At 26.9% G+C, this 26,537-nt stretch overlaps 4 protein-coding genes across 23 annotated transcripts; 3 read left to right on the top strand and 1 right to left on the bottom strand.

Moving 5' to 3' along the window:
• The first annotated feature begins 5 nt into the window (after positions 1–5).
• Atg4a (Autophagy-related 4a) lies at positions 6–4,550 on the top strand. Of its 5 annotated transcripts, none has more exons than XM_072005827.1 (10): positions 12–602; positions 687–901; positions 967–1,137; positions 1,350–1,527; positions 1,597–1,676; positions 1,776–1,927; positions 2,022–2,100; positions 2,185–2,339; positions 2,424–2,589; positions 3,686–4,550. In XM_072005827.1, exons 2-10 carry the CDS (start codon positions 799–801, stop codon positions 3,862–3,864), a joined length of 1,263 nt encoding a protein of 420 aa, XP_071861928.1. In that variant the 5' UTR covers positions 12–602; positions 687–798; the 3' UTR covers positions 3,865–4,550. The 5 variants fall into 5 exon arrangements, with proteins under 5 accessions (XP_071861929.1, XP_071861928.1, XP_071861926.1 ...); XM_072005825.1 differs by having other exon boundaries at positions 12–608; positions 694–901; XM_072005830.1 differs by having other exon boundaries at positions 12–901; positions 986–1,137.
• A 237-nt stretch (positions 4,551–4,787) lies between these two features.
• LOC139988408 (protein phosphatase 1L) lies at positions 4,788–23,825 on the bottom strand. 7 transcript variants are annotated; one of them, XM_072005810.1, is made up of 9 exons: positions 23,686–23,825; positions 8,456–8,537; positions 7,895–8,140; positions 7,502–7,699; positions 6,494–6,787; positions 6,264–6,420; positions 6,058–6,188; positions 5,648–5,955; positions 4,788–5,565 (listed from the first exon to the last, which is right to left on the bottom strand). In XM_072005810.1, exons 2-9 carry the CDS (start codon positions 8,489–8,491, stop codon positions 5,490–5,492), a joined length of 1,446 nt encoding a protein of 481 aa, XP_071861911.1. In that variant the 5' UTR covers positions 8,492–8,537; positions 23,686–23,825; the 3' UTR covers positions 4,788–5,489. The 7 variants fall into 7 exon arrangements, with proteins under 7 accessions (XP_071861911.1, XP_071861912.1, XP_071861914.1 ...); XM_072005811.1 differs by lacking the exon at positions 23,686–23,825 and adding an exon at positions 9,348–9,409; XM_072005813.1 differs by lacking the exon at positions 8,456–8,537 and having other exon boundaries at positions 23,686–23,824.
• Positions 9,527–25,749, top strand: Ziz (dedicator of cytokinesis protein Ziz). 10 transcript variants are annotated; one of them, XR_011800106.1, is made up of 30 exons: positions 9,527–9,663; positions 10,337–10,453; positions 10,740–10,918; positions 11,027–11,096; positions 11,454–11,894; positions 11,985–12,479; positions 12,571–12,737; positions 12,823–12,984; positions 13,047–13,126; positions 13,207–13,460; positions 13,530–13,771; positions 13,960–14,059; positions 14,179–14,550; positions 14,609–14,806; positions 14,875–15,021; positions 15,203–15,389; positions 15,464–15,493; positions 16,134–16,312; positions 16,464–16,672; positions 16,755–17,162; positions 17,240–17,540; positions 17,634–17,793; positions 17,905–18,065; positions 18,160–18,489; positions 18,548–18,713; positions 18,960–19,222; positions 19,301–19,658; positions 19,731–20,022; positions 20,167–24,581; positions 25,578–25,749. XR_011800106.1 is itself a non-coding variant. In XM_072005762.1 (29 exons), exons 1-29 carry the CDS (start codon positions 9,565–9,567, stop codon positions 20,399–20,401), a joined length of 6,378 nt encoding a protein of 2,125 aa, XP_071861863.1. In that variant the 5' UTR covers positions 9,527–9,564; the 3' UTR covers positions 20,402–24,858. The 10 variants fall into 10 exon arrangements, 7 of the variants coding, with proteins under 7 accessions (XP_071861863.1, XP_071861862.1, XP_071861860.1 ...); XR_011800105.1 differs by having other exon boundaries at positions 25,570–25,749; XR_011800104.1 differs by lacking the exon at positions 25,578–25,749 and having other exon boundaries at positions 20,167–20,575; positions 20,742–24,858.
• Positions 24,832–26,482, top strand: LOC139988618 (baculoviral IAP repeat-containing protein 8-like). The gene is given in 5 exon segments (XM_072006265.1): positions 24,832–24,840; positions 25,302–25,481; positions 25,484–25,894; positions 25,991–26,075; positions 26,197–26,482. Coding segments are annotated over 5 exon segments (876 nt in total). The 3' UTR covers positions 26,388–26,482.
• The last annotated feature ends 55 nt before the right edge of the window (positions 26,483–26,537 follow it).

Here is a 26,537-nt window from a genome sequence, read left to right as displayed (position 1 = left end):
TTGTTTATTCTTTACTGATACTAATCTCTATTTATTTAATTTAAATAAATTTATACAATGTGGTATTACACATATATTTATATGGGTGTGTAATAAAAGAAGCATTTTTATTTCTGTTAACTTTACTAACTTTGGTAAGTAGGTAGTTAGATCATTGACTTGGATTCACAGACGAGGTAAGTATGCGAGTGTATATATATATACTTCGTATGAAAATGTATGCCATCTAGCGTAAAGAAGGAGTATTCAAAATATATATATTTTTGCGAAGTGGAATGAAAAAGATGTCCGATACAGGGAATTACTATGTGCTTGCTTGGACGTAAAGAGGATATTTCATATCTTATTATTTTTGGAACGAAATATTTTGGATCAAAATAACGTTTTATATATATTATTTATATATTATACGATATTAGAATTCAAATTGTTCTCGGTTATTGCACTAACCTCGAGATCTTTGTTAATCAGCTGTGTTGCTGATATGATATTATTGACATTCTATTAAAGTCAATATTAGTACATACTATATTTGTTATTTGCAAAAACAATGAATTCTTTGCTCAATGAGCAATGACGAATGCTGGTTTACCAAGTTGAAGGTGGTTGTACTATACATTGCATGTAAAATGTCATTCTTTGACAAATATTTAACCTTATTCCAATTGCTTTCTTTTTTCTTGTAGAAAAAAGCTGTGCTTTCTCTTTTGTATAATTATAGAGTAATAAAACATTTTATCTTTATGATACATTGAAGAATTTTAAGTCACATAGATAGTATTTGCAAATACTGTGAGAATGGACAGCCTTTTCACACAAAATATTTCAGACGAACCAGAGGATATACCACAAACAGATGAACCAGTATGGATTCTTGGGAAAAAATATAATGCCATAAGAGGTCTAATACACAGTTACAGTAAAGAGATCTGTAATAAATTAGATATGTAAGGTCTTAAATTTCAGAACTGGACATAATTCGTAGGGATATAAGATCCAAGTTATGGTTTACTTACCGAAAAAATTTTGTGCCTATTGGTGGTTACAATTCTACATTTACATCCGACAAAGGTTGGGGTTGTATGTTAAGATGTGGTCAAATGGTTCTTGGTCAAGCTTTAATTATATTACATTTAGGTAACTGTTAATTTGAATCTAATAATTTTATTATTTAACGTTTAATGCTCTTACAACAATTTTAAATACTTAGTTGTTCATAATTGTATCAATAAAATCTATCAAATAAATCATTCTGTAACATAATAACAGTTTCTAAAATAAAATATTGATAATTATAGTTATATAAATTGTAAATATTTAATTTTTAAATATTAAAAAATTAAAAATAGGTAGAGATTGGCAATGGACTGCAGAAACTAGAAACAGTACGTACCTGAAAATTCTAGAACGTTTTGAAGACAAACGAACTGCTGCTTTCTCTATTCACCAAATTGCATCAATGGGAGCATCAGAAGGAAAAGAAGTTGGACAATGGTTTGGACCCAACACAATAGCACAAGTATTAAAGTACATATTTATTATATTTTAAATATTTCTAATATAAGATTTGATATTTTATCAAATTTCAATTTTTAGAAAATTAGTTGTGTTTGATGAATGGAGTTCAATTACAATACACGTTGCTTTGGATAATACATTAATAGTTAATGAAATTTGTAAGTAATCAAAACTCTTCATTTTAATATGTCTATTATTTAATAAATTTTAATAAATTTATAAACATTAAACTGTATCATATAATTAAACATTTATAGTAAAGCAATGTAGAGTAGAAGGAGGTACAACAGTGGAAGCTGATGGTGCTGTACCATTGAAAGCACCTAGCCAATGGAAACCTTTATTACTTTTAATACCTCTTCGCCTTGGATTAAGCGAGATTAATCCAATCTACATTAACGGTCTTAAAGTAATGAAGAAATCAATTCTTGCATGAATGGCTAAAATTGGAGTGAAATATGAATGAAGTTAAGGATAATATATTCATACCTATAATTTTTCAGACTTCATTCAAAATTCCACAATCTCTAGGAGTAATAGGAGGAAAACCTAATCTTGCACTATATTTCATAGGATGCGTCGGTATGTATACATATAAAAATAGAAGTATCAAATTAAAAAAAGATACAATGAAAATGTACACAAATTACAATTTTGCATTTACAGAAAATGAAGTAATTTATTTAGATCCTCATACAACACAAAGATCGGGTAGTGTTGGCAAAAAATTAGAAGAGGAAGAGATTGAAATGGATGCTACCTACCATTGTAAATCTTCTAGTCGTATACCTATCACGGGAATAGATCCTTCTGTAGCACTTGTTAGTATATGATTAATTTTTGTTATTTAAAAATTAGTCAGAGAATTAAGCAATTTATAAAATAAAATATATTTTTATTTTCAGTGTTTTTTTTGTGCAACTGAAAAGGACTTTAAATCTTTATGCAAATCTATTCAGGAAGAATTAATAACACCAGAAAAGCAACCTTTACTTGAATTATGTGCAGAAAGATTAGCGCAATGGTCACCAGTTGAAGATATAGCTTCAGAAGCTATAGCAACTTCAACTTGTAAGTATTTTGAAATTGATATAACATTAACAAAAAAAAAAAAAGAGGAAAATTTTACTAAAGGTATAAATAATTCGAAATTTCATTTATTGTAGTTCGTCTTAGTAATTCTTTGTTATAGTTGTAGATTTTGAACATATAGATCCACAATGTGATACATCTGATGAAGACTTTGAATTACTTGGTTGACATTTAATCAACAATTAACAAAATCTACGATATAAATAATGTATATATAACATCAAAAATGATCCATTCGTACATAAAATACAACCATTCATTCAATATCTACATTTGACTTAAACTAGTACTATTTCAAAGTACTAGTAATTGAATAATAAAATAATTTATATCCAATAATTAAAATATTGTATATATTACTTATACTTACATTTTTTGGACATGAGTGATCTATTCACATTGTTAATATAATATAATTTTGACATGAATGAATTTTTCTATAAAGAGTATGTTCAAATCACAAATAAAAAGATATTTAATTTTATAAACAACACAGAATGTACTTACTTACTTTTTACACCAATGAAAAAAATTAATACTAATATGTATTAAGTCTCGTAAATAGTTAAATTATTTTAATAATTATGCGTTAAAAATAATTTAAGTACACAAACATACACATATTTGATTATTAATAAATTAATTTTAAACATAAAGTATACTATGCGTCATATTTATTTATTTATTTATTCTCAAACTGTACAATAGAAAAAATTACTTATTAGTTGGACTTGATAAAAATATAAAAAATTAAGAACACTCATGTCCTTAAAATATTTTTGCCTTCTTTAACAGATAATGCATGTGATGATCTTAATATATAGTGATATGTCTACAATGGCATGCAAAAGTTTTCAGTCAGATAATTTTCACTATACATTTCAAAAGTGATATCTAAAAATTTTTAATTAATATTGGATATTGGGTATATTGGATACTGACTGGAAATTTTTAAACATGCTAGCTTTACAATTTTTAGATGACTGTAACACACAATATAATAGTGTTTATTTGACGTATTGTTTTCCTTTATTTCCGATACACATGTATCTAATATTGCTTAAAAATTTTTTAGATGTCTATTTTGGTATATACTGTATACTAAAAGATCTACTTCACCGGGAACTTTTGTACGCCATTGTATATCGTAAATTTACAAAAATGAACAAAAATCAAATTGAATATTTAAATATAAAAAAACTTGATTATAACTTTATACATTATTTATTTTATGAATATGTTGGTAATTCATAAAGCTAAAATTTAAATCCAGGAATGTAAAAATTTATTGACATAAGTATATGAAAGAAAAACAAACTGATTTTTATATTGATTTACATTATGTATGATTGCATTAATACATTTTCGATTTTATAGAATTTATAATATTAACTATGTTAATAATAAAAACTTTCACAATTTCAAAGTTATATAAAGTGCATAGGAACAATAGATAAAATTTTATCAAAAATATTCAATGATGTTTTATAGTTCGAAGTTATATACAATTAAAAATTTTATAAAATGACAAAAAATATTAATATTTCTACATATACTTAAACAAACTATTTTAATGTTATGTTATTCTATGTGGTTAATAGTTGAATTTGTATTCAAATTAAATGAGATTTATATTACAATCTAATATAAATATATCTACATTTTTATAGAATTGACTAAAAACATAAAAAAATGGCTAGTTTATAGCTTACTAAGTACTTGTTACATCAAAAATATGAAAATTTAACATCATGTGATACCTAAATAAGTATACACTTCCAAACATGAAATTAATTTTTAATGAATAAATATTTTGTAGTATAATATTTAAGATCAATTTTGGCCGCACTTTATAAACAGCAAAATGTATTTATTTGAATACTATAAAATTTTCTGTACTTTAACTTTTATATAATAAAGTAAAGTATACAATTTAAAAATATCTAGTATATAATTTTGTATGTATTATATGAATAAAAAGAATTTTGATAATATAAAATTTATACGTGTATATTGTAATTGTAACAGAATTCTCAATTTCATTAATATTTTTTTAGAAATTGAAGATGATGATATATTATAATTTACCTCAATTTAGATAATATGACGTTGTAACTGTTATCAAGTTCCCAATAAAAACTTTTTGCTAACAACATTATTTAAAAATTAGAACTAAATTTTATGTATTTGTATTATACTTTTATTACCTATTACTTTCAATGTACAGGATTTTTTACATTTAATCGATCGTTAGTCATTTAAGTATAAAGTATTATATTAAATGTTAGTAATTATTTTATGTAACGTGTCCAAATGTGATTTTTCAAATTACTCATTTACGAAATTCATTCATTCAAATTTATACAAAAATAAATATTATATGTTCATGTTTGTACATCAAAAATTTCATTCTAGTATAATTTTATAGTATTGTATGTATATATATAGACCATTATTACAATAAATAACAACATGCATAAATATATATGAATTATGTACTTGCTGTGAAATAGAAAAATAGATATTTCAGAGGATAAATTTAATAACATATCATACAAACATATTTAATTTCAAAAACATACGAAAATATCGCTCTTCTTTAAATTTTATAAATAAGAGGGATATTTCATAAATATTATAACACAATAAATATACAATACATAAAAATCTATATGATATTATAACAAAACTAAAATTGACTTTATAAAAAGGGAAACATTTTAATAAAAACTGAAGCATCATATTTCTGTATTACACAAATCAGAGTACATACTTTTACCCCAAAATTTACACTTACTGTTCGTTAATGAGTAATTAACAAACCTAGAATATCTTTGGAAAAAACATAAATTCGTTGTATAATTAAAAGATTATTGATTCTATTTGATGTCTGATATGCTGTATTTACGATCCTTCAAATTAATTACAACTACAGTTATATTGTCTGCAGAACCCCTATATGTTAAAAAGACAAATACATAATAAAAAACTGATTTAAATCAATATTTGCAAAGATCGTAAGATCGATTTGTATTACCTGTAATAACTTTGTAATGTGATACTTTTTGCACCAAAATGTGGTTCGTTTATACGTTCCTTAATAAACGCGACAGCCTCTTCATTTGTAAAAGTATCCCATAAACCGTCTGACGCAAGGACGATAAACATCGGATTATGGTCACTTAGGTCAAAAGTTAAAATATCAGGATCAGCAATCACTAATTTTTTATCTTTTAATGGATAATCTCCTAAAGCTCGAGAAGTTGCTAATATACCAGCAACTCTCCATACACCATTAAATGTTACTAAACCACCAGCTTTGTTAATTCTCCTCCTTTCTCTTTCCTAGAAATTATTTTCACAAAAAATGAAAAAATATATTTACTATTAAATAACATAAATTTATTACATAAGACCTAAGCAATTTATATAAATAAAATTATATACTTGTTGTGGCTTATGGTCAAAGGATAAAGGTATGGCATTTCCTTTTCCATCACACATTACACCTCTTGAATCTCCAACATTTGCTACAATTAATTTATTGTCTTCTAAGAGAGCAATTAAAGCAGTTGTACCTGTATTATACATTTTTAAAAGTTATTTTTAAATTTGAATAAATAAAATTATATAAATTGTAAAAAGATAATTACCAGCTATATCCATATTTTTCTTAGCAGCCTCAACTAATAATCTATCTACGGCCAATACTTCATCAGTTAGTAATCTACCATAGTTTATTTTATTTCCATCCAAGTAATTTGTAATATCTACTTTTGGTGGCTTTTCCACTGTTCTACATGGTCTTACCTTACAGTTAAAATAAAAAATACTGTTTTATACATCTACCATTTTAAAAGATAAGATTTAATATCAATCATACCTCTCTTGTTATTGGTCTTGACAAGCTATCCAATTTATCAAGCAATTCTGGATCAGTTACACCAACATTTTTTTTCATACAATCATCTGTTAAAGATGTGCTTACAGTTTTACGAAAAGATTTTTTGCGTTCAAGGTGATCTGTATTACTTTTTTCCTCTTTCTTCTCTGTTTCTTCATTTTCCTTTATGTTTTCTGGTATGTGTGTTGCTTTACCAGCTATTATATCTTTTAATTCAATCACTTTTTTATTAATGTTTGGAATAAGTTTATCACGTGCATAATTTGCTGCAAACTATTAAGAAATAAAAACATATGTCAGCGATTTACGTTTATAAGCAATAAATATGTTTAAAATATTGGCATATCATTGGTATACTATCATTGAAATATTTCATACTATTTAAAGTAAAACTAACAATAGCAATATAATATATTAAATATATCTTAATAATCTGCTTTATTATAAGTAAAAAAATTTTAATTTATCTATTATTTACGTATTGTTGAGTCATTTGCTAAAGATATTGGTGTATGAAGGACATTTAATTTTTTGTCTTATTATTACATGCACTGCTGTAGTAATTTTTAAATTTTTCTATATAAGCTAAGCTATTATATAACACAAACATAATAATATTTGATATTATTCTATAATCTATAATGGTATTCTAAATAATTGATATATATTAACTCATAAAATATATAAGTATATGAATATATTATGATATTAATGAAATCTATTTCCATATTTCCATATTATCTCTGTATAACTTTATCATTATTTACCTTATTCCTGTGTTACTAATCTGCAATTTTGGAAGATAATAGTCATATAACATCATAAATTTATAAATTTAAAAATGATAATGTTATATGATAAGTAATTATGTAAAGTCAACTAAAAATGATAAGTAATCATTAAAAAATATCCTATTTGAACAATTGATTGGATAATTGATTAAGTTCCTATTAAATAGATTCATGTGTCAGATCTTTTTGAACTTACTTCTCCACCATGTCCATCAAATATTGCAAATAAAGATACACCTGTATTGTTCATATCTTCATTTACAACAAAACGATCTTCCATACGAGCTCTATGACCTTGAACAGCATATGCAGCAATGTGTCCTTGTTTTAATTCCCAACTAAGCTTCACTCCATTATTTACAGAATCATTAACTAAAAATGGTAGTTTTGATACCTAAAAATAATAAGACACGATGCAAATGTTTATTTCTCTTTTGTAATGCTTTGAGCAACAAATAATTAAATGATAAACAAATAATTAAGTAATTTTTTCAACTAATATATATCACATTTAATTACGAAAGTATAATGCTAATTAGCCCTATTTGTATAATATATTATTATATAGCTTATTCTCTAGTTCATTTACTTTTGATGTAGTACGACCAAGTGTATATTGGATTTTTCCTAGTAGTGATCGGCTCCATATATCAACAGCTTGTATATAAAATAGAATTATTGCCAAAACCGCACCACAAATTAATACTTCTGGCTTCAATGCATAGACTCTCATGATTCTCCAAAAATAGCCCAAAGGAGAATTTATGCCAGCATTTAATCCTGTGGGAATACCCACTGCAAACTTTGACACTAGCTTCATGTATGATACATATGTCTATTACACAATAACAAAAATACAAAATTATTGATAATAGCTGTTATTATAAAGAAATCATAAATTTCAAATAGTCAAGTATATCATAATCTATGAATATTTCTCTCTATCATAGATTAATAAAAGAATAAACTTATATTACTTTCTACTTAAAGTATATTGCAAAGATTCAAAAGCAATCAAACGAGACTATTTTTGAATACTAATACAGAATACAGAAATCATATATCGAACATATAATACATATTAGATTTTCAAAGAACATTTTTCTAAAAAGAAGAAAACACTATATCTTTTAAATTATTTTTATGTTACCTGATATAAAATCTTGTCTTCTAGTTCGTCATCCATAATCTAATGCATTAACACCGTAAATTAAGCCAGTTTTCTTGTAAACCTAAATATCATTAAGTATTCGATAATTATTTACAATTAACACACACTTAACGGAGCACCAAATATGCATCGAAATTCGTATAATCGTTCGTTCGATAAAAGATTATAACTTCGAGGAAAATAAAAATTTGTATACTATTTGGTATTTACAGCAGACGATACCAAATTACAAACGTTACTGTAGATAGACGTTTGACCTCACGCCGTAATTTTAAGCATGCGGCATTGCTGGCATTTCACATTATTCACATAATTAACAAGATTACTTTATATCTATAGAATCAGATATAATTTAAGTATTTTGAATGACATAATCAGTAAAAATATCTTATGAGGTATAACATAGTAAAGAAGATAAGAAAAAGTAATTTGTTAAAATATAAGATTAAATACAAAAATTTAATACATTACAATTTTAAATGAAATAATTAATAATCAGAATATCATATAGTATACAGTACGATTTCTTTAATCGTGATTTTCACATATGTACATGCAGGTAAATGTTTTATTAAGATTTTCAATATTACTTTATAAACAAGGATATAGAAGAAAATAAAATTCTTTTTATTGTTAGAATTGTAACATATAAAACATATTTTCATATTTATATTAAGAGCCCATAAACAAAATTGTTTTAAAATTAACAAGTCAAATTTATTGCATATATAAAATATGTAAAAATTTTAAAAATTGTTTGACTCTACTTAACTTTATTCAGGGAGTTAAGACCGTATTGCATATGCATAAGTGCAACGTTATGTAGAGTAGAACGTTGAATAGTACATATTTTGTATGTAAGCACATATACCGGATATAGTTGCAACGATATATGTATTACGTTGCTGTACGCTGTAAACTGCATAGGGAGAACTGTCATGCGTTGCTACGACGTGAGTTTAGAAGCCGCGTAAATATGGCTGCGACAATAACGAATGTTTAGTATTGCCCAGTGTAATGAGTTCGCGTGATGATCGTGATTGTCCTCGTTGGCGTACGGTGATGAGATCAATGTGTCATCAACAAAGATGAGCGAAAGGAAGTTTACCCGTGGCCTGGGTAAACCGGGCATGGCCGCTCAATTACGAGAGACCGTCTCTCAGGTAGTACGAGAGAGTACCGTACAGGTAGGTTTCTCGGTACGATACATTTTGCCGCTTGATTTTCTGCGTATATTTTTACATTATCTTCTGAATAACAAATATGCAACAATTGATACCAGTGAAAATATGTTCTCCCTGCAGTCATTTATCAGGACCTTCATAATATCGTTAATTCATTATTCATGATAATTGCTGTCAACTGGACAGGGCTAACTATAAATATTTCAAGCTAAAGAAGAGATAAAATAACGTTGAATCAACAATTTAGTTATATTTTTGAAACATTATTTTTTATTTTATTGTAACAGGGTTGAGACATGAAATTCTGGTTTTTTAAGGATAATGTTATTCACACTGAAACATGTCCATTTATGGTATCTTGTAATACCTTGATTCATTATTCATTAATTATTACCTTGAATTAAAAATAAATTACATTATTCTTAGAAGAAATTATTTGACCTGTTATATTGTCATAATAAGTATTGACAAATTAATATTTAATTTTTAAAGTTTATGTTACAAATTTTAATGTATATAGATTATAGCCTTTTATATAGTTTACTGTTGCTGTTTATTTTTATTTCAAATTTTTTAAATAAGTCTTATTACAATATCAAAGTAATTTAAATCAACATATGTATACATATCTTTTTTAATTTGTATTATTTATTTTAAGAAAATGTTTTAATTTCAGAATAAGCCACATCTAGTAGAACCCATAGATTTTGAAAATTTTGTATTAAAGAATAAAACTTTATTACAAAATGACCCTCAGAGAGAACTCCTGCTATACCCTAGGGATGATATTTCAGTGAGTTTTAACTTACTATTTCTTATCTATTCTGAAACACTCACATCCGTTGCAGGGACAGATAAGTTATCAGATAGGACCATGCATAGGATGTTTAATATCATACAATTTTTGGAACCTACTTTTTAAATTTATTGTTTAAAAAATGTAGTGTTGAACTTAGTGTTTATTGTCTATAGTATATAATAATGTATATTTTTAATCTTATTACTAAAAAGATTACTGAAATAAATTATTTAATTTTAAGTATTTTTTTAATTGTTTTAATATCTTCTTTTTAATGTAGCAAGTGGTATTACCTAGAAGATATCGTACTCTTGTACCAACTGTACCACAAACTTCAGATAATGAGGAAGGGGAAGAGAATCTTCTTACAAAAGAATGTTTAAGAAGTTACACATCTAATTGGAATCTCATACATTATAAATATTCAGCATATAGTGGAACTTATCTTGAGTTACCTAAGTATAAATATAAAACTTGACTATAAATAATATTTTATTATTGCAAAATTTTATTTCATAAAATATAAAATATGTTGTTGTAGCTTATATGTATTTTCTTATTTTTTAGAATAGCAAAAATAGATGATCTAAAAGATGAAGTGTACGAAATTGATACAGAAGTAGACCAAGTAGATGAGGTAAAATATTTTGCTTATAATATGAACTTTTTGAAGGTTTGATTATGACTGATATTTCTTATTAAAATATCATTTACTTGAATTTTATTTGGATAAATAAGATTTATATATTAAATGTACTATCTTTTACATTATATTTTATACATAAATAGCAAAAAATATTTTAAAAAGATATTTTAATATTATATTTTTCATGTAATTTTTCTGCAAAAAAATAATGTTAAATATTGCTTTTACAACATTTATTAAATTCATCTATTATTATTTCTGATTATCATTATAGACCTATGAGAAATTAAGGTAATAAATTTATAAGGGAAAAATAAGAAATTAAAACAACTTGTTCAATTTTATTAGGAATTAACAAAGAGTAATGGAATAACAAAGGAAGGTTATTTAATGAAAGGACCAGAAATTGGTAGTACTGACCGTATGTTTGCAAATATTGGTTCAAAATCATTTAAGAGAAGGTTCTGTCATCTTCGTCAAGAAGTTGATGGCACATACATTCTTGAACTTTTTAAAGATGAAAAAAAGGGTGAAGCTAAACTGACGATAGTAATGGATTTTTGCACTGAAGTTATTAGAAATCCAAAACGTGGAAGGTATTGTTTTGAATTAAGAATGAGTGGGACTCATAAATCATACACATTAGCAGCGGACAATGAAACAGATATGCAGGATTGGTTATTAAAGTTAAGCTCAGTATTACAGCATTATAAGCAACAAGAAGAAAAACGTGCTGCTTCGTTAGAGAGAGCATGCAATACACCTCCTCCTTCTCCTCAACCTATGCAGGTATTAAAAGTAGAAATAAGCATTGTTTCCAATGTTTTAAATGTACTTCTTTACATATAATTCCATTTGAGTTTATTGTATTATTTGTAGGTTTATGGAACGCTCAAAGGTTTAGAACAAAGTATGAATCCACAACTGATAAAGTATTCTAGGGAAACAGATACTAGTATTGCATTAGCAAGACGAGAATGTCGTAAACAATTGTTTAGTATTTATCCTCATATTCCACATACTAAACAACAACCAGGCAATTGTAATGAACAGAATATTGATCCATACAAAGAACAATTTGGGCAGAGAATTTTTGTAAAATGTGAAAGTCTTAAATTTAGATTACAAGCACCAATAGATGAGAAAGAATCATTATGTCAGGTGGAACCATATCAAACTACACTAAGTCTTTATGATGCAAGAAATGGCAGGAAGCTAACTGAAAATTTTCATTTTGATATTAATCATGAGGTTGTTCAAGGAATAGTAAAAGAATTAAGTCCTGTAGGTATTATGACAGAATCTACAGAAAATATTAAACTACCAGATGATCTGAAAAATATACCACTAGATTGGATTAAATATCCAAAACAGGTTCGTCCTTCCTTTTTTTAAAGGACCACATTTTTAACAATAATGTTAATATCATTGTGTAGTTTACTAATAGCAGTGTATATTTTTATAGGCCATATTTAGTATTAGTAATCCGCACCCTGATATATTTTTGGTTGTAAGAATAGATAAAATATTACAAGGGAATATATGCCAAACTTCTGAACCATATTTAAGGGCTACAAAAGATCCACGATTAGGTTTAAAAGTACATAAACAAGTTAGAGCATGTTGCCAAAGGTAAGTTTATATGTGGTTATGTTTTTAACCTGTATATTTTTCTGTACATTGTAAAATTTTGTCCAAAAAATTATAAATTTTTTAGATTGGGAAATTATAGAATGCCGTTTGCTTGGGCTGCCAGACCATTATTTAGATTATATAGTAATGAATTAGATACATCATCAGACTTTCCTGCAATATATAGGCAAGAAGGAAATAAAATAAAAGATGAAGAATTACTCAAACTCCTTTCAGAGTATAGAAAGTATGCATATATAATATATAGTAAGTTATATATGATATATATTTTGATATTTTTTATTATAGGCCTGAAAAACTTAGTAAATTGACTGTGATACCTGGTTGGTTGAAAATAAAGATTGAGTCAATTACAGATTTACCTGACAGTATGTATCTGGAGAATAACATTTTTTTTACTATGTATAAACTTGAATAATAAAATCTAACTTTCATTTTTTCTTTACAGATACATTATCTACATCTTTAGCAGCTTTAAAGCCATTTCCATTACCGCCAATATCTGAACCAACTCTTGAGATTGCAGAGTTTGAAAGTACTTCAGAGAAAGATGTTCATCCATACACAACTTATATTAACCATCTTTATGTATATCCGCAAACTCTTTGTTTTGATACTCAAAAAATATTCACCAGAGCTAGAAACATTGCGTGCGTTATTGAATTACGAGACAATGATTGTGAAAATGCCACACCTTTAAGGGTATGTAGAATATGTTATTTCATAGATTATTAAATTATTGCTAATACTTTTCGGATTTTTTCATAATAGTGTATATATGGAAGACCTGGTGCTCCACTTTTATGCTTACGAGCATCTTGCGCGGTTTTACATCATAATGCAGTTCCTTCTTGGTATGAAGAAATTAAAATAAGGTTACCATCGAAACTTCATGCCAAGCATCATTTACTCTTTTCTTTTTACCATATAAGTTGTGATATGAACAAGAAAAAAGAAAATGGTGTTGAAAATTGTGTTGGTTATGCTTGGTCTCCATTGTTGCATAAAGGAAGGTATGATAATGTTAGGAATTACTATTTATATATCACTAATAAAACACTGATATGTAATTATAATTGTATACTATATAAATATGAGATATTATATTTACAAAGTAAACTTTCTAATCAAATTTTGTATTATGTAATTTCATTATATATATATATAATTATATTATATTAATTTTGTATATCTTACATAGATTAAATGTGGATATGGATATGAATGTACAAGCACTACCTGTTGCAACACATTTACCACCAGGATATCTTTCAATACAACCTCTAGGACTAGGAAAAGGGGTAAAAATAAAATGAAGTTATATATTTACATTTTATTAATTCAAAAACATAATAAAATATGATAATCATTTATAGCTATCGCGTTTAATATCTTAAAGATAAATTTTTCGTTGTTCTAGAATGCTGGACCGGAAATTATATGGGTTGATTCTCAACGGCCGGTATTTACAGTAGCATTTCAATTGATTTCAACTGTATTTACACGTGATGTACATTTACATAATTTATTTGCTCATATGGAACGCATCCTAGATACAAAACTAGGAGCGGTACCAGCGGATTCGGAAACATGCAAAATATTAAAAGCTGCTCATGCAGTACAATTAGTTACAGTTATTACATTTCTTCCTACTATATTGAATCAGTTATTTACATTGTTAACATGTACTACAAATGAAGAAGTTGGATGGTATATTATAAGAGTTTTGATACATTTCATAAATATGGTGCATGAAGCTGGTAGGAAAGAAACACTTCAGGCTTATATTAAGGTAAATATTGCTAATAGAATTGATCAACTAGTGGATTTTATATTATTATCTTTTACAGTTTGTTTTTGTACCACCTTCTCAAGGAAATGGTATTATAACAGTTCATGAACAATTAGGAAAACATCTTCCTACATTATTACAGCCAAGTAATACTGACTTTCTAGTAGTAAATAAATTTATGCATCATTCCAGTTTCTTTTTTGAGATAATGATTAAGAGTATGGCACAGCATTTGCTTTCGACAGGAAGGATAAAAGTACGTTTTGTAATAATATGAAAAATATAATTTATTAGAAAGTATAAATCAATTAACATCTTTTACAGATGCATAGGAATGAAAGATTTTCAAAAGAATATCATGAAAAAATTCGAAGTTTAGTGGAAGTTATTATGCCTTATCTTATGAACAAATATAAAGAGATGCCAGTTGAAACACATGAATTAAACAAAAGTCTTGCACAATTTTTAAAAGTAAGTAAATGCTATATATAATTTACAGATTAAATATTTTTTTAGAGTAAAGATAATACAGCAAATGATAAGCATAAGTTTCATAAAGCCTCATACTGTAATTGTTAATGATAATATTTTATTATGTATAAAAATAGTCTTTTTGAAATAATCATCATTAATTCTTCATATCTTAAAATAGCGATGCCTTACATTTATGGATCGTGGGTTCGTTTTCCGTTTAATAAATTCATACATGGACAATTTCTCTCCTGGAGATCAACGTACACTACATGATTTTAAATTTACATTCTTGCAAATAATCTGTTCACACGAGCATTATGTGTCTTTCAATTTACCAATGATGCAATCACGAATCATTTCCAAAGGTAAAATTAACTACTACTATATTATACTTGATGCCCAATGTTTCGTAAATATAATCATTTTATGCTTTATTCAGAAGATACAGAGAGTGATCCAGAATGTGATGGTATGTTAAGTCATACACTCCCGTTTTTATTGTGATTTGTTACCGTAGCCATAGTGAGTGGGAGTTGCATACAATTTTCTTGTTATTAATCACTATCAATCAGTAGATGTTTAGAAAATACTTTCATGGCATTCTTATTTGTTGCTATGCAAGCCTGTTTCATTATATTTAAATGCACTGAAAATTATCAAATGGAATTTATGAAGTAATGAACTTTTGCAATATAGAATATATAGATTTACACACTCACATAAATTTTATGTTATATTTTATACTTTTATGCAAAACTTCTTACTTTTATTTTAATACATATTCGCTATTTAAGAATATTTAATGTAAAAAAACTGCATGAATTTGCAAACATTTTACAAAATCATGGTTATAATTAGTAATATTCACATAATTAATCAATAGGTAATTTCAGATAAAAGATATCTTTTTCACTTAAATATTAAATAGCTATAAAATAATCAATAATCTCGATAGCAAACTAATGAAAAAATTTCATTTAAGCTACTGTAATTTCATTCAATTTTTCCTATATTTAGGTGACCCTTGTATGTACATGTTTTTCTATTTTCACATTATCTAAAATTATTGTAAATCAAATAAGTTTATCAATTTCAAATATTTATTACAGATTTAATAAATGAATATTGTTTGTCAGAAGATTTTTGCAAACATCATTTCTTAGTTGGATTGTTAATGCAAGAAGTTAGAACCTCCTTAAATGAAATTGTACAAATTCGTAAAGTGGCAATATCTACATTAAGAGATTTAATGGCAAAGCATGAGCTTGATGATAGATATCAGAATAAGGTAAATTGCTTTTATTTATTTCTACCTCTGTATTTTTATTCTAATATGATATCTTACATATATTGTATTTTTGATATAATTAATGTTTTCAAAGTAAGTATAAATATTTAAGTAAATTTAATTCTAAAATAATGTAATTTTATTATCACAGGGTCAATTAAGTAGGATAGCATCCATTTACATACCATGGCTAGGTATTGTATTGGAAAATCTACATCGATTGCAATCCATACATGATAACAGTAAAACAGAAGTTAGACAAAATGGCACAAATAGAATATCAACTAGCAGTTCATTTTTGGCAAATAAAGATACCGCGAGTACTACTGCGACCACTGGAACTCCAAAATCAATACATAGGTAAACAAATTTTACAGTATCATATTTGCTTAAGGTAAATAAAAAGATAAGAGAAACAATCTACATAAAAAAATATATGTAGGCTTACATTACATTTGGAAACTCAATCTCCAATAAGGGCGTCTATGCATCTACGAGATTCTACATACTTTGCAGCCATAGCAGGCCAAGGATTAGTTAATGGATATTCTTGTACTAGTATAGAATCAGATACATCAACAATATCTGGTGCTTCTCAATCAAATATATCTCAAGAAACTACTATTATTCGTGAACCTATCGAAAATGGTACTGGCGAAAAAAAAAGACATTCTCGTTCTTTAAGTGTTACACAATCATCACCTAGATGCGATAAATTGCAATCGTCGGAAGTTAAGGATATTTTACTTTGTTTTCTATTTGTAATAAAATATTTAGGTGATCATCAAGTTATTGCTTGGTGGCAACAATGCAGCGATTGTGAAATTTTAAGTTTCTTTACAGTAATTGAGTAAGTTAATGTTGAGTTAAATATAAAAGTTACTTCTAGTGCAGAATAGGCGTTATTATGTTCATTCTTTATTTCAGAATGAGCCTTCATCATTTTAAATATATTGGGAAAAGGCAAATAGTTGCAAACATGGTAAATAGTTCTGGAAAGCCTCGAACAGTGAAAGCAATGACATTACCAGCTAGAATGGCACCTCCAGATTTTTCTAACGATGGACCCGCTACTAGTACTTTACAACCACATAATACTACTGCACGAGAAAATCTTGTTGAAAGCGACAGTGGGAAAGTGCATCAAGCTTTATTAGAAGCGAATATGGCGACAGAAGTTGGTCTAATTGCATTGGATTGTTTAGGATTATTTTGTATTCATTTTAAGGTATAAAAGAAATTTTCCACTTATGCATATGTCATATTTCAGAAATATTTATCTACGTTATATTTAATTTTTCTTCTTTTTTCTTTTATATAGGATGTGCTTCTAACAGCAGATGGTGATAATCCCATAATGCAGAAAGTATTTAGTATATATTTATCGTTTCTGCAAGTTGGACAGTCTGAAACTTTACTACGGCACGTTTTTGCCAGTTTCAGAGCCTTTTTAAATAATTATTCTATAATTCTATTTCAAGGTATGAATTTTAACAGTTGGGTGTGATTCTATTGGGTGGAGAAAAAACTGTTAAATATTTAATAAATTATACTGTTTTATTTTAATTAACTAGATATTATTATTCTTATAGGAAATGCCGTATTATGTGGACGTTTATGTTACGAATTATTACGTTGTTGTAATAGTAAATTAAGTTCCATTCGGCAGGAATCTTGTGCTTTACTTTATCTTCTTATGAGAAGCAATTTTGAGTTCACCAGTAGGAAAGGACTAACTAGGGTTCACTTGCAAGTAAGTATATGACGAAAATAATTTTCCCTTTAATACATTGGATTAAGTCTGATTATGCTTTAAAAATGTTAATACTTTATATTTATGTAAATAGGTAATTATATCTGTTTCTCAAATGCTTGGAAATGTTATTGGATTAAATAATTCAAGGTTTCAAGAATCATTATCATTAATAAATAGCTATGCTTCTTCTGATAAAGTGATGAAGGGTACTGGTTTTCCAGTTGAAGTTAAAGATCTGAATAAAAGAATTAGGACTGTTTTGATGGCCACAGCTCAAATGAGAGAACATAACAATGATCCTGAAATGTTGGTAGACCTACAACATAGTTTGGCTAATTCTTATGCTAGTACACCTGAATTGAGACATACATGGTTAGAAACTATGGCTAGAAATCATGCAAGAGATGGAAATTTTTCAGAGGTATACATTAAAAATTTTTTTTAAATAACTTAATATCCTTATGCTATACCACTTTTAGGCTGCTTGTTGTCAATTACATATTGCCGCATTAATAGCAGAGTATTTAAAATTAAGAAAAGTTCATATGTGGGGTGCAGAAGCCTTTGACAAGATTTCTGAAAACATCTCTAGAGATGAATGCAGTCTTAAACTTGATGCTGGTGAGATTTGTATGTTTTGCACATGTTTGTATTATATATTACGTTTCTATTACTTTTTACATTCCTTTCTTCTTTTCGTCTATTTCTTTATTGTTACATGTTAGAGCTATTAATTTATATTGAAATTATAACATTTTGTTTTTAATGCACTTTTTACTTTGAATTTCGATTTAAAAATTGTTACTGAAATTTTTTAATGTTGGTGAATTATTTGGAAATCAATTGTTTATTTTTAAATATAAAATTTTATAAACACTAGCGTTATTTTAGGCGTGCAAGATATTCATTACAACGAATATATACTTCTTGAACAATTAGAACTTTGTGCCGAGATGTTAGAGAAAGCAGAACGATTTGAACTTCTTGGACATTTGTACAGATTAATAGTTCCTATGTACGAAGCGAAAAGAAATTATGAAGCTTTAGCAAATTGTTATTCTCATTTGGCACAAGCCTGTAATAAAATTGTTGAAGTTACAAAGTCCGGAAAAAGACTTCTTGGAAGATTTTATAGAGTTGCATTTTTTGGCGCGGTAAATATTATTAATAGCCAATGTATAATGTTATTTCATTACATTTTGTGTGTATAATTTGTAATAAATGTTTTTTAGGCATATTTTGAGGATGAAAATGGGCAAGAGTACATTTATAAAGAACCAAAAGTTACATCCTTATCTGAAATTTCAGAACGTCTTCATCATCTCTACTCTGAAAAATTTGGCTCAGAAAATGTTAAAATGATAATGGATTCTATACCTATCGATATAACTGAACTAGATTCAAAAATAGCCTATATTCAAGTGACACACGTTACACCTTATTTCGAAAAATATGAGTTAGAAACACGACAAACAGAGTTTGAACAGAATCATAATATATCATGTTTTATGTTTGAAACTCCATTCACTAAAGAAGGAAAAGCCAGAGGTATTCCAGAAGAACAATGGAAACGTAGAACAATTCTTACAAGTAAGTTTACTTCATTATTATGCACCATATTATTTATAGATATATACGTGATAACATATTTTATGATTTCAGCACAATATTCTTTTCCATACATTAAAAAACGTATTTTAGTTATTGAAAAACGAATAATGGAACTGAGCCCAATCGAAGTCGCTTTAGATGAAATGCGACAACGTGTCCAAGAATTAGAAGATGTAGCTCTTATAGGACCAACAGACGTGAAAAAGTTGCAATTAAGATTACAAGGAAGTATATGTGTTACAGTAAATGCTGGACCACTCGCATACGCTTCCGCATTTTTAGATCCTGCACTGTCTCCACAATATCCAGATGATAAAGTTGAAGAACTAAAAGATGTTTTCAGGTATGTTCTTTAAAAAATATATTTCGTGTATGTATGCACGCGAGCACGCATACGCGCGCGCGTACACACACACAATCATTGCATTTTCAAAGTATATTACATCTCACACACGAAATTTATTAATTGGAATTATCTGATTTTCAGAGAATTTGTTAAAATATGTTATACAGCACTGCAAATAAATAGTAAGTTAATTACATCTGACCAGCATGAATATCAAGAAGTGTTACGTGAGAATTATCAGAAACTTTGCCAAAATTTGTCATCATTACTTGGGGAACCTATTTGGCCTGATGAACAAGTTGGAAATTTTAAACGTAACAGCGCTGCTTTATTTAGTGCTATCAGTGGTGCTAGTAATCACACAAGTACAGCTTAAAATAAGAGGTTATTGAAATGAAATCTTTTGCAATTAAATTAGCTTTATTTTTAATGCACATTTTGTTATAAGCGAATGATATAAATTGGGTCATATTAACCCATGATTAATTCGCATATGCTCAAAAGTACTTCTGTTACAAGTGATTAATTAATGAATATTGCCATTACGACTGTAAGTAAGACTATTACTGCATATTTACTTAAATTTTTTATTCGTTATAATCAAATTTATTTCTTTTTACAAAATACGTATATATATGCTTTATGTTATTAATTTCTTTATCATTTATTCGAGTATAAATGATGAATAATAAGATCTTTTCTGCTCTATTTGACAGAATGGGAGAAATGCTAAAATATTTAGTTTAGGAGACCATTTCATAATAGATGCGTATCTATTATTCTCTTTGATCAATATAAAAGTATAAATTATCTCAAGGCCTAATATTACAAAAGGTTCTTAATATCTAAACACTGCCATATTTTCATATATTTATTACATGTTTTGTTTTTCTTAAATAATTACGTCAATTGAAATATTATATAAACATGAAGATAAGAAGTAAAAAGAATACTACTGACATTTTTTATTTCCATAAAAGATTCACTACATTTTTCCTAGTTACAAGATTTATAATCATCTATGTTAAAAAAATATACGTTTTCTATATATTAGAAATATTACAGATACATTTAAATCTAATTAAATGTAGTATATTTTGGTGTCGAGCACCTAAAGGGGCATTTATATATGCGTACATATTCTGCAAGAATTCAATGATTTGTATGTACATTAGAATATGTTAAAATGTGTAAGACTTAATTTGTATATATTTGTATAATTTATTCTACGTATATATATGTATTATGTAAACATGTAGCTAGCAATTATTCTATATTTATGCAAATGTTATTATTTAATCGAGAAGGGGAGAATATTTTATGATGTCATAACATTTTAAGAAATTTAAATATTTGAACTTTCATATATCTTTTTTACGCTTTTATATGATAACGACTAATAAAAAATTAAGTTTTAATTACAAATTTTTCTTCAGTATCTTCTATACGAAATTTTTATAATATCTCCTCATTTTGATTAATAATATAATAAAATTTTATGGACGATGTACTTAACAAAATTTTTCGTAACAAGTATTTCAACAAATTTTTGTTTTATATTACGTGCGAATTTCTTTGATATATCTCTCTTATAATAGATTTTTGATAGGGAATAACACTTTATCATATTTATACGGCATATAATTTTTTTCAAAATTAGCTATACATAAGAATACAAAGATTTGGAATTTTTTAATTTATTGCACATAAAATATCATCAAATTAAATAAACAGTAGAAAAAATTTGTTTTATATAAATCTTATTTCTCCTAGTTGATCAAATTTTGCTAATTATCATATGTATAAAGAAAAAGATATTAATTACATTATAGAATTCAGTCTAAAAAATTTTGCAGAATTTATGTGCTATTATGGGTACTCAATTTGTATATAATTGTAATTAGTACATATAAAATATTGTTTTGATAATTAAATATTATTATTTATCTTTATGAATATATATTATTTGATATTAGAATTTTATGTTCAAATTATATTATGTTATGTGATTGTCATACATTTGCAATTTTGGTAGTACAAAAAAAACTGTTTATGTGACATTTGTGCAAGCAAAGAATAGAATTTATAATAAATGTATATTTAAATAACCACAAAAAATTATTCATTTTGAAGTCTAGTGAGATTGTGATTACGATTGTACTGTAGAAAGTAAATTTCATTATTGTATAAAAACAAAATATAATTATGCATTAATAATTTTAAGAGCTTATTCAATAACTTGAGCATTGTATTGAATATTGAACATAAAATTGATTATGTCATTTTTTATTTTTATTGTTACAATTATTACAAACTATTTTACTTTCAAAATTGCAATTTTTAAAATGTGTATACAGCTCTTACACTACAAAAAAAAAAAAAAAAAAAATGCTGAGTGAAGAACTATATAATATGTAAATGAAAACTATTAGATTTATATTTTAGTAGAGTTCATTTACACGGTGGATAAACTACGAAATAATAAAAATACTTGACTGGAATGTTGTAAAACTTATGTGCCATCGCAAATTATTTCTTTTATTCAGACTGCACTAGTAGTCTAGCTATAGCATAAATTAGATCGTACAGTAATGCGTCTGAATATTTGGAAATATATGTTGATATTTGTCTTAACTATGTTTAATATAGCAAATAATACTATTAAAAATAGAAAGAGTTATGTTTACTAAGCTATGAATTGTTTACTAAAAGAATAACTACATTTAAGAAACTAGAACTATATTTCATACGCATAATAACATATTGATTTTTCTTAGCACAAAGTTAAGTTGGACCAGTGTTATTAAATTTTATCAAATTTATTGCTTTTGCACTTGCAAATTCAAGAAAGCTAAAACTCTCTACAAATAAGTGAGGCAATAATTACAAATTATTTAAAATTATTAAAAATTTTATTCAATTATACATATATAAAGATAAAAGTTAATTATTTGTTAGACACAATCAAATGAAAATTATATCAGAAATATTCTTAAAGATGAGAGTTGAATATAAAATACAATTAATAATTATTGCTTCTCTTTGCATATTATGTGTATAAATATATATATATATGATTTTGATTAATAAAAGTTTGCCATGTTGCAAGTTTATTAAATGAAATTTTAAAAAATATGTTTCAAGATACAGTGCCTCTTTAGTTGCAAAAATGTTTATAAATAAGAGTCAGAATGCTGTCCAATGATATGTTAAAGTCTACTTTGATGATGACTTAAATGTAAGTTTGACCATGATATATAATATATTGCACAAAATATATGACTGTCATAATTTACATTCGATATGAAATTTTATAATATGAAAATATTTTGAATTATGGATGCATGTGAGAGAGAAAGAGAAAAATATAATAAGTGTCTAAATTCAATAATAAAACTGAATGATGCATGAAAATAAATGTTGCAACTATGTAAGTAAATTAGTGTAATCATAATTTTAATGAATAGAAACAGTGGAAATATAAAACTTGCTTTGAAAAAATTCAGTTTTTATTTATTAGATATGTAATGGATTTATGAAGATATATAAAGTAATTCTTAGACAGTGATTACATTAAACCATACTGCGTAAATAAAATAATTTGTTTATTAAACTAAATAAATTGTAATGCGATAATAAGTTTAAAATTTACTTACTTACATGTTTTGGTTTAATTCGTATATAAATTGCTTCGATGAAATAATATAACTAAAGTCAGTTAAAACTAATCGTGTCACCAAAGTAGAAATTAAAGCAGAGGATGACTAGCACGTTTCTTCTAGATAAGGACATTAGAAAAGTATACATTCTGAAAAGAAGAAAAAGATCTATTATAGATTTCTATTATTTCCAATATATAATTTAACTTTATCAATTTTAAGGATTTTCAAATATGTATTAATTCTGAACAACTTTTCCCTATACATATAACCGTTTCTCCAAGATATTTATAATAACATTAACAATAATAATACATACTTTTGGTATTTCTTATCTTAGTGTGGGTTAGGTTTCGAATATCTTTATGTACGAACATGGTGATATAGGTATGTTCATGCCACGACACTGATATGTATTATTATGTGTATTCTTATTGTATATATTATGGATTGTGATTGTAAAGCGACTTCATCACAGCTAAATTGTAGCTTTAGTATGTAGCGTCACTATCGTTCGACCAGCCTACTGCGAGGGTAAAGGGGAGGACTGGAGAGTAAAGTACTTATACACAGATTTCTACCTAGAACTTCTATGTTAAAAGTACACACAGTTATGAAGTACACCAGTAGAACGATAGTGGCGCTAAGCCACTAAAGCTACGATATGACAGCGATTAAGTTGCTTCACGGGCGCGGGATCTCACAGAATACAGAGTATAGAACAAACTATAGTACTAAAGTTCAGAGTACAGAGTACGGACTACTGACAGTGCGAGGCTGACCTCGCGACACAAGGTTGCCTCGATAGCTGTCTTACTTGAATTGACTCGTGCTGCCAAGTAGCGAAGTACGCAAGACAGAGTATCGACGAAGTTGTTCAATACGCGTTAAAGCAAAGCAAGTAAGGAGTTACGAGCACCTTTGATCTCACTAAAAGATCGACAATCGTCCCATTGACTCGTATCGAGACAGCCTCGCCTTGAGTGTACATATCACTATATATATCAGTGCTATATCTAGATATTGTATACTGTATTGTATCCGATATAATACGTATACAGTGTTATATCAGTGCATAACAAGAGAAGTTCGTTGAAATGCGGGCCATACAAACGATAACGTTACACAGTTACATGGTGGATAGAACATGAGTCTGGTAAACTCTATGAGTTAAGAGAGGGAAAGAGAAAGTTGTCGGAAGTTCTCGTTTGTGTGCGATACATAGCCTGCGTCATTTCAGCGTTATATACTAAGAAAAGTCCACAATACTCCATCAGTTATCAAGTGTAGCGGCATTGCAATTTATCAAGTTTGGAGTTCTTCCCCCTTCCTTCTTTTTTATCAAATGTCGATGGTATGTTCCATAAATGTACAACACGATCGTACGTACAAGGCGGCATTTATTCAAATATGCATATTCCATATGTTGCACAATTCCATTATATGCATTTGAAAATAGACTTTAAATTAAATTAAACTATACGCATTTTTATTAATAACATGAAACTCAAATTATGAAAGATACTTGATGAAGTCAATAATATTTCAATAAAGTTGACTCAATTACGATTAATATCCTATTTAACAATTGCAATTTTTTTTTTTTCATAGATTTAGAGATGTTTTGAATATCAAATAGAGATATGTAAATGGGTAGAAGATGATATTTCCATGGTTGATCAGAGATGGTCTGCAAGTTGTAGACTTATTTGCAATATGAATTGTGTTAATATGACAATTAGAGTATACTTTGGTATAGTTATACTGTCAAGATCACAAAGCAGAAATATATCTGGTTTTATGGTTTAGAATATCAACCTATATCTGGTCTTAATAACCATAATTTTTCAATGGAATTACAATTATCAACTACAGCTAAATTTAGCTGTTTAGGTCTAGGAAGAACTAAGAGACCAGTACATCCTGAATATGCTAGTTACGATGCTAGACTACACACATTTGCAACATGGCCAAAATCTATACCACAAAGGAAGGAACAGTTAGCAGATGCAGGCTTTTACTATATTGGAAAAGGTGATCAAACTTTCTGTTATTACTGTGGAGTTGGTTTAAAAGATTGGGAACCAGAAAATGATCCTTGGGAGCAACATGCAAAGTGGTTTTCTAAATGCTGCTATTTATTAATGGTTCAAGGACAAGATTATGTAAATAAAATAACAGGCCAGGATATATCTCCACTTTTTAAAGAAGTAAGCACATAGATTTATATTCTTAACTATATATTTTATGCCATGTGTATAATTAATAATTCCATTACACACTTATCTACACTATATTTATTTCAGGAAACAGCACAAATTGAAGGTGCAGACTCTGTAATATCCAATGATAAAAGCAATACCGATAAAAAGGCTAACTTAAAGGAAATTAGTAAGTAATAAAAATACAAAGAATAATTATCGTAAATTCGTTGATTTGAATTAAATCCATATACATATAATAAATTTTATTATATATTTAATTTAACGAAATGTACTGTCTACTGTTGTAGTAGCTTTGAAAGAAGAAAATAGAAAATTAAAAGAAGCTCGTTTATGTAAAATTTGCATGGATCGAGAAATAGCAATTGTATTTTTACCTTGCGGACACTTAGCAACTTGTGCTTACTGTGCATCATCTCTTACGTATTGCCTAATGTGTCGACAAGAAATTAAAGCCACTGTTCATACATTTCTATCATAAATCGAATAATAAAATATTAATTGATGTACATATTGTTAAATTTTCTTATACAAATTTAATAATTTAAAATATAAAGATATATATGTATAAAATTATATTTTTTGTATATTTTATGAAAATAATGTACATATATTATCGTATTTGTAATTT

The sequence above is a fragment of the Bombus fervidus genome, chromosome 6 (assembly GCF_041682495.2).
Source record: "Bombus fervidus isolate BK054 chromosome 6, iyBomFerv1, whole genome shotgun sequence".
Taxonomy (NCBI): Eukaryota; Metazoa; Arthropoda; class Insecta; order Hymenoptera; family Apidae; genus Bombus; species Bombus fervidus.
The sequence above is the reverse complement of the archived record's forward strand: the minus strand, read 5'-3'. Positions and strand labels throughout refer to the sequence as shown.

Excerpts from the sequence above, each read along its gene's own strand:
- Atg4a (XM_072005827.1), top strand. The coding sequence starts at position 799 with ATGGACAGCCTTTTCACACAAAATATTTCAGACGAACCAGAGGATATA. Across the intron at positions 1,528-1,596 it reads ACAATAGCACAAGTATTAAA|AAAATTAGTTGTGTTTGATG; the intron begins GTACATATTTAT and ends TTCAATTTTTAG. Across the intron at positions 2,101-2,184 it reads ATATTTCATAGGATGCGTCG|AAAATGAAGTAATTTATTTA; the intron begins GTATGTATACAT and ends TTGCATTTACAG.
- LOC139988408 (XM_072005808.1), bottom strand. The coding sequence starts at position 9,416 with ATGACAGTTCTCCCTATGCAGTTTACAGCGTACAGCAACGTAATACAT. Across the intron at positions 7,700-7,894 it reads TTGGTCGTACTACATCAAAA|GTATCAAAACTACCATTTTT; the intron begins GTAAATGAACTA and ends TATTATTTTTAG. Across the intron at positions 5,956-6,057 it reads TTGACCATAAGCCACAACAA|GAAAGAGAAAGGAGGAGAAT; the intron begins GTATATAATTTT and ends AATAATTTCTAG.
- Ziz (XM_072005759.1), top strand. The coding sequence starts at position 9,565 with ATGAGCGAAAGGAAGTTTACCCGTGGCCTGGGTAAACCGGGCATGGCC. Across the intron at positions 14,551-14,608 it reads CACTTCAGGCTTATATTAAG|TTTGTTTTTGTACCACCTTC; the intron begins GTAAATATTGCT and ends TATCTTTTACAG. Across the intron at positions 19,659-19,730 it reads ACGTAGAACAATTCTTACAA|CACAATATTCTTTTCCATAC; the intron begins GTAAGTTTACTT and ends TTATGATTTCAG.